Here is a 7,388-nt window from a genome sequence, read left to right as displayed (position 1 = left end):
GCAGACTGTGCTGTCATTCTAAGGACTTGTAGCCCACAACCGGGGCTGCTACACTGGACGAACGATGATGGAGACAGCAGTGGTGCCTGACCCTCTGTGGCTTGGACAGGAGGTGTATTTCAGTCTCTGTTTTTCACCATGGGGATACCCGTGTCTTCAACTCCGGCTTTTCAGGGCATCAACGGCGCACAGACGAGAGCAGCGGCCCTCCCAGGCGTCCGCATTTCGCCTTGGCAGTGGGGAAGTCTGTTCAGAAGGCATTAGCTAGCTCTGGAGAGGGGGTTAGGAAGGTGTTATTAATTTAGTCAACGCTGTGCAACTTGCGGAAACACTGTCAGCTTCTGCCTACACGTATCTCACCTCTTATTGTTAAAGAAACTAGAGCTGCTGAAAGAGACGAAAAAGTAACACATCTCTTTTCTGGTTTTTACAGTAATAAGGCAAATTTGGTTCTTCTTACCCCTGTAGCGTGGGCCTGCTTTTTGGACTGGGGTCCTTTGGGAGAGTGGGGCAGCTGCGGAGACATGATTCCCTGCACGGGTGCTATCAGGTGCACATAGGTGCACTACACCTATTTTAACAGCTCAGAATGCAAGGACCACATTTGTCTGGGTAAACCTCTCATACGAGGCGTTAGGACTTTCCAGGACTAATTAATATCTAGTCAGTACTTTCCTGTTTCGCACCAGTGGAAGACCAGCAACCCGCAAAGCTGAGAGGTCAAGTGAAAATTTCCGCAGAAACTTCTGAAGATAGCGACGAGTTCACGGTGACCCTGCAATTATTAGATGGCTTATTGTCCACTGGAAAAGAAACTGCAGATGTCTCCCGACAATAAAACACGCAGTAGGTGGCATAGGCACCCATAACGTTACAAGTTGTCCCAGGGGTTTCCAGCTGCCGAGAGGTGTGAGAACTTTTTCCACCATCTCCACTTCTGTCTCGGGTTTTGCTTTCGTTTCTGCTTCTCACAGGTTCCCCCTCTGCCATCACAAATAAATTCCACCCAGGCTCCCGGCTCAGCCCCCTCCCATTTGCTGTTTATCACTGCTCCCCCCCTCCTCCAGTGTCAAAACAACCACGGTGACTCTGCTGTCTCCTTAATGTCATACCTGTGTATTTATTCTCTCTGTGTAACAGCTCTTCTGTCAAAATGGCCTTTTCGCCGGAGATTTATACCTACTGATTTCATACCTTGCCCGTGTTTTTTTACAGCTGGGGCTGGACGTAAGAAATCAGAGGAAAATATCTCTCCTCATCCACGCTAATGCTGCCACGTAAGAGCTGCGCTGGTACACCTCGGAGTTGGCTCCCCAAGGGAAAGCGAACTCGCAGTCGGCGTGGGACCTGAAGAAATCCTATAGAATCTTTTACAGACTGTTTCCTCTGACGGCTGTATTGTTTCAGTAGCATACTTCTTCCAGTCCTCCTTTCCTGTTTTTCCATTCATGTGAACACAGGGTATTTTAAGAGTCCATCTGCTCGCGTTACTTACTCCTCACTCTTCAAGTCATAGTCCTCTGTGATACTACAGTTAATTGCTCTGCCTATGATTCTATTGCAATCACGAACGGGATTATGATTTTCAACCCTAGATGTAGTGGAGTAATTTCCAAATACTCTGTACTGTTACCAGCTCCAGCTGAACGTCAATGGCTATGACAATTTTGAGGACATTCATTGTGCATTTGGCTATCCCGACGCTGTTCTTCAATAGATAAAAGCACCCGCACCGTGTTTTATGCCAGTTGTAACTGGACTGATTTGGATCTCGCACCTTTCTGGCTGCGTCCAGGCCTGCCTTTAGTCCCGTTATTTCCACTCACAGCAGCACGGCCTGCCCCGGGCCGGGGGTGACGTTGTTTAACGACGGAGCGGCTCTTTGCAGCCGTCTCTGCGCCAGGGTGAGCCCCACTCCGACAGCGTCGGCGGGCGAAGCATTCGCCTCGGCACCGGACAGCGGCTCCCGGGCGCCGCATCACCCTCCCCGCCTAAAACCGCGCCTGGGCCACCGGCGGGACGCGGGGCGGGAGAGCGCGGGGCGGGAGAGCGCGGGGCGAGCTCGGCGGGCACCCCCCGCCCCGCGTTCTGCGGGCAGCCGCCCCCCACCCCTGCGCCAGGTTCGAGCCCGCCAGCCCGCTGCTCCGCGAGGCGCAGGGGCGGTCGACAAAAGGGGGGGGGGGCGTGTTTTCGGGGGAGAGGGGAGTGGGTGGGGGGTGGGTGCAGCCCTGGGGGCCGAGGGGAAAGCGGGGGGGGAGGGGCGTGTCGGGGGCCGCGCGCTGCCTCCCGCGGGCACGCGGCGGCCGGGAGAGGGCGCGATGGCCCCGCGGTAGCGGCGGCGGCGGGAGAGCGGGACGGCCCCAGGGCGGGCTCCGCAGCGCGGGGGAGGGGGGGACACGGGACACGCACACCGGGGTCTGCCTCCACCTCCCGCGGGTGCGGAGCCCAGCGCGGCGGGGTGCGGGGGGGGGGAATGGGGGGTGTTGGGTGCGGGAGGGTGGCGGCGGCCCCGGGGGAACCGCAGGTGCGTGAGCTGCACCCGCCCGGACAGCTGGGGGGGCCGGGGGCGGCCGTGCGGGTCCCCGGCAGCCGCTGACGGTCCGGCGGGGCCGCGGTGGGGGGGGGGAGCGGGACGACGCCCCGTCGGGGCTCGGCAGCCGGCGCGGCTCCGCGCCCCCTCGGGGGCGGCCGAAAGGCGGACGGGGGGGGGTGTCACAGCCACGCAGCCGTCAAAGGGAGCGCGGCTGCAAGGTGACCCCCGTGGGGCTCTGGCCCCCGCCCCCCGCCCGGTCTGATCCCCCGCAGGCGCCGGCAGCGGCGGCCGGGGTGGGGGTGCCCCCGCCACACGCTCCTTTGTGCCGGCAGCCCGCGCCCCCCCGTCGCCCCGCTCCCTCCCCGCGGGGCCGAGGCCTCTCCGGAGGGGGCAGAGGAGGGGGCGAAGCCCCTTCCCCGGCCGCCGCCATCGGGGTGCACCGCGCCGGGGAGGCGGCGGGAGGAGGGGAACGGCGAGGAGCGGCCTTTCCATCCCTACTACTATTTTTTTTTTTTTACTATGTTTACTTCCGACCTCTCCTTGCGCGGCTCGTAGTAAAAAGCCTGAAAAAAAAAACCCCTGTGATATAAACGGGGCCGCGGAGCTCCGCACCGCCCCCCCCCGCCCGCCCGGCAGCGGGAACGGCGGCGGCGGGGGCGCGCATCTCCCGCGGGGGGGGAGGGGGGCGGAGCGGGGCCGCCCCCTCGCGCCCCGCCCTCCCCGCGGCGGGAGCGCGGAGCCTGCGCGGCTGCCGGGGGCGGGAGCGGCGGCGTCGGGAGCGCGCAGGGCCCCGCGGTGCTGCCCCCGCCCCCGCCGCGCTCCCGCCCTCTCCTCGCCGGCGTTTTAAAGCAGGAAAGCAACTTAACTTCTATTGTACCGGACAGACCGCTGCGGACCCGCCGCCCGCCGCGCCGGGAGGGCGGCTGCGCTCCGGGGACCGTGTTCAGACCGCGGAGGGAGGAAGAAAGAGAGCTGCGTTTTTCCTTCCCCGTCCTTTCCGGCGGTTTTTTAAATTTTTATTATTAATTTTTTTATTATATATATATTATTTTTTCCCCTCATTCTGCCGCCCCCCGCAGTAATTGCCTCGCCACGCTTCGCAGCCGGCGCGTTGGAGAAGCCGGTGAGTCGCGCTGCCCATCGCTCGGTCCCCCCCGCGGTCGCGGCGTTCGGGCTGCTGGCGCCGGGGCCCCGCGGCCGTGGGCACCGACGGTCCCCGCCGAGGGACGCGCTCCCCCGCCGGGCTCCGCCGCTCCCCACCCCTCTGCTCGCGCTCGGATTTTAATTTTTTTTTTTTTTTTTTTTTTGAGGAGGGGGGGAGCGTTTGCTTCTCCCGCGTATGCGCGGGCAGGTTATGGTTATTGCACGCATCGCTTAAATGCATATATATGCGCGTGTATATATGACAAGATTTGGCAAAGTTTGCCGGTCGCCGTGCGCTGCCAGCACGCCCAGGTGGGTGCCTGGGGAGCAGCCCGGCTCCCGGGTGGAAGCTGCCGGGCGCTCGCTGCCCTTTCCCGCGACGCGGGATCGGGATGGGGATGGCGCGGCGGCCCCGGGAGGGAAGCGGCTCGGTACCGGCCGGAGCCGAGCCCCGAGTGAGCGCCGGGGGGGGGGGGGGGGGGAAGCCGAGTCGGGCCGAGCTGCGGGACCCCCTCCGGGGAGCCGGCAGCCGGCGGACCCCTCGGTGGAAGATCGCGCCCGGTTGCCTGGCCGAGCTTGGAAAGGGGGTGAAGGGAGATTGTGCTTTATTTTTTTTTTCCCTTTATTATTAATTTTTTTAATTGCTAAACGCTACTGCGCGTTCCCCCGCCGGCACGGAGCGCGGCACGCCGGTGGCCCGGAGGCGGGGGGTGGGGAGGGGGGAAGCCGGTCCCCGGGGGGGAGGCGGGCCGGTCCCCGCGGCGGAGCTCGGCTCACCCGGGACCCCCGTCCCCCCTCCCGCCCACAGGCACCAGCCGCCGCGATGCCGCTCAGCGCCGGCTTCCCCAGCAAGAACTACGACTACGACTACGACTCGGTGCAGCCCTACTTCTACTTCGAGGAGGAGGAGGAGAACTTCTACCTGGCGGCGCAGCAGCGGGGCAGCGAGCTGCAGCCCCCCGCCCCGTCCGAGGACATCTGGAAGAAGTTTGAGCTCCTGCCCACGCCGCCCCTCTCCCCCAGCCGCCGCTCCAGCCTGGCCGCCGCCTCCTGCTTCCCCTCCACCGCCGACCAGCTGGAGATGGTGACCGAGCTCCTCGGGGGGGACATGGTCAACCAGAGCTTCATCTGCGACCCGGACGACGAGTCCTTCGTCAAGTCCATCATCATCCAGGACTGCATGTGGAGCGGCTTCTCGGCCGCCGCCAAGCTGGAGAAGGTGGTCTCCGAGAAGCTGGCCTCCTACCAGGCGGCCCGCCGGGAGGGGGGCCCCGCCGCCGCCGCCCGTTCCGGCCCTCCGCCGCCCCCCGGCCCGCCGCCGCCGCCCGGCCCCGCCGCCTGCCCCGCCGCCTCGGCCGGCCTCTACCTGCACGACCTGGGCGCCGCCGCCGCCGACTGCATCGACCCCTCGGTGGTCTTCCCCTACCCGCTCAGCGAGCGGGCCCCGCGGGCCGGGCCGCCCGGCGCCAGCCCCGCGTCCCTGCTGGGCGACGACACGCCGCCCACCACCAGCAGCGACTCGGGTGAGCGGGGGGGGACACACGCGTGTTCGGGGGGGGCGTGGGAAGCCGCGCGGCGCCGAGAAACCCCCCTCTCCCCGCGTCCCCCCTCCCTCGCCCCGCTTCCCCTCTCCCCGCGTCGGCTTTTTTAAACTCCTGCCACGTTAGCGAGGCGCGGAGAGACTCGCGGCGAAATCGGTTATTGCCCCGGAAAACCAGCCCGGTTTTCCCTCGGGAGTCGGGGGGGAACTTTACTATCGGGGTCCCGGGGAGGCGGGCGGCCGGCGCCACGCGTGGGCCGGGAAGGAGTTAACTCCCGCCCGGGAGCCGGCGGAGGAGGGGGGGGGGAATGCGCCGTCGGGGAGGTGCCAGTGAAAGTGACTGCAGAGGAGTGAATGGGGCTGGGAAAGTTTCAGAAACGCTTCCTTAGGTATTTGACAGCGTGTTCCGCTCCCTCATAAATCTGGTTTGAAAAGTGAGTTTCGACTCAAAAGCGCTACAGCCTTCCCTCTCCCCTCCCCCCCCTTGGATTTTCCACAAATTAGCAGATCAAGAGAGATTCAGAAAATGTCTCTGAATACACATGTGTGTTAAGTAAGCTTTCTTTTGAGGCGTGGCCAAAGCCTTCTAAATCCTTAATTAAGGGCAGCTTGAGTCTGGGAGCTTTATTGCGCTGTACTGCTGACAGCCGAGGTTCAGCTTCCCGGCTATCTTCCCCGCGCTCTTCGGCATTACGCAAGATCTTTGCAGCTTTCGAAATCGGGGCGCCGGGGTTGATTTGGAGCACAGGCCATGCCTCCTCTTGCGCTGGAAGCGTTGCCTCCGTGTGGGAAGGAAAGGCTCTTGGGGAAAGTGGAGTCTGGCGGCATCGAATGGGTTTAAGCAGGGTTTCTCAAGGAGTTCCTCGCTGTGCAGCTGGGAGTAACCTTCCCCCATGAATACAGCAGTCTTGAGAGACTTTGCGCAGATCAGCTTATGATTTTTTTTTTCCCCCCTCCTTGCAGAAGAAGAACAAGAGGAAGATGAGGAAATTGATGTCGTTACATTAGCTGAAGCGAACGAATCCGAATCCAGCACAGAGTCCAGCACAGACACGTCGGAAGAGCACATTAAGCCGCACCACAGCCCGCTGGTTCTCAAACGGTGTCACGTCAACATCCATCAGCACAATTACGCCGCTCCTCCTTCCACCAAGGTTGAATACCCCGCCGCGAAAAGGCTAAAGTTGGACAGTGGCAGAGTTCTCAAACAGATCAGCAACAACCGAAAATGCTCGAGTCCCCGCACGTCAGACTCGGAAGAGAACGACAAGAGGCGAACGCACAACGTCCTGGAGCGCCAGAGGAGAAACGAGCTGAAGCTGAGCTTCTTTGCCTTGCGTGACCAGATACCTGAGGTGGCCAACAACGAAAAGGCACCCAAGGTTGTCATCCTGAAAAAAGCGACAGAGTACGTTCTTTCCATCCAGTCGGATGAACACAGACTGATCGCAGAGAAAGAGCAGTTGAGGCGGAGGAGAGAACAGTTGAAACACAAACTCGAGCAGCTAAGGAACTCTTGTGCATAGGAACTCTTGGGCACCGCCTACAATAACCCAAACTAGACTGAAACTATGATAAAAAACGTTTCTAAGATCACTCATGAACTACACCAGTCCATTGAGTACGGAACTATTGCAACTGCATGCTGTGCGATTCGACTTGAGACTACACAACCTTGGCTGAATCTCCCAAGGGTTTGGCCAGAACCTCAAAACTGCCTCATGATTGATATACTTTGGACATAAGGGATGATGGGACATTCTTCATGCTTGGGGATGAACTCTTCAACTTTTTTCTTTTAAAATTTTGTATTTAAGGCATTTTTTTCATACGAGAATCAAAAAAAAAAGTTGTCCCCAGATTGCTGTATATATTGACACATGTTATTGCCATGTAAATACCTTTAATAAAGTCTTTATAGAAAAATGTGCAACATTAATACGCGACAGTTGTGGCAACTGGATTTATACTTGTCTTGAACTTTTGTGCCATAACATTTCACAATTTTGTGTTTTTTTTATTTAAATACATTTTTTCTTTAAAGAAATGATTTTTATTTTGTTTTTAGATAAATAAATATTTGCCCAAAATATAATTAGCTAAATCCTGTGTAAAGACTTTGCTTTGTCTCCCACTGTTGTCGTTAGATGGTTATTTCCACGACATCTCTCT

At 59.9% G+C, this 7,388-nt stretch overlaps 1 protein-coding gene across 1 annotated transcript; it reads left to right on the top strand.

Annotated features, from left to right (window-relative positions):
• Nucleotides 1-3,376: 3,376 nt before the first annotated feature.
• On the top strand, nucleotides 3,377-7,142 carry MYC (MYC proto-oncogene, bHLH transcription factor). Its single transcript, XM_075415219.1, has 3 exons — nucleotides 3,377-3,656; nucleotides 4,485-5,199; nucleotides 6,180-7,142. The coding sequence occupies exons 2-3, from the start codon at nucleotides 4,500-4,502 to the stop codon at nucleotides 6,740-6,742; spliced, it is 1,263 nt and encodes a 420-aa protein (XP_075271334.1). The 5' UTR covers nucleotides 3,377-3,656; nucleotides 4,485-4,499; the 3' UTR covers nucleotides 6,743-7,142.
• The last annotated feature ends 246 nt before the right edge of the window (nucleotides 7,143-7,388 follow it).

This window comes from Opisthocomus hoazin, chromosome 3, assembly GCF_030867145.1.
Source record: "Opisthocomus hoazin isolate bOpiHoa1 chromosome 3, bOpiHoa1.hap1, whole genome shotgun sequence".
In the NCBI taxonomy this organism is placed as follows: Eukaryota; Metazoa; Chordata; class Aves; order Opisthocomiformes; family Opisthocomidae; genus Opisthocomus; species Opisthocomus hoazin.
The sequence above is the reverse complement of the archived record's forward strand: the minus strand, read 5'-3'. Positions and strand labels throughout refer to the sequence as shown.

What these genes read in the sequence shown, in the direction of transcription:
- MYC (XM_075415219.1), top strand. Translation starts at nt 4,500, where the DNA reads ATGCCGCTCAGCGCCGGCTTCCCCAGCAAGAACTACGACTACGACTAC. An exon ending in CACCACCAGCAGCGACTCGG is followed by an intron (nt 5,200 to 6,179) that starts GTGAGCGGGGGG and finishes CCCTCCTTGCAG; the next exon opens with AAGAAGAACAAGAGGAAGAT.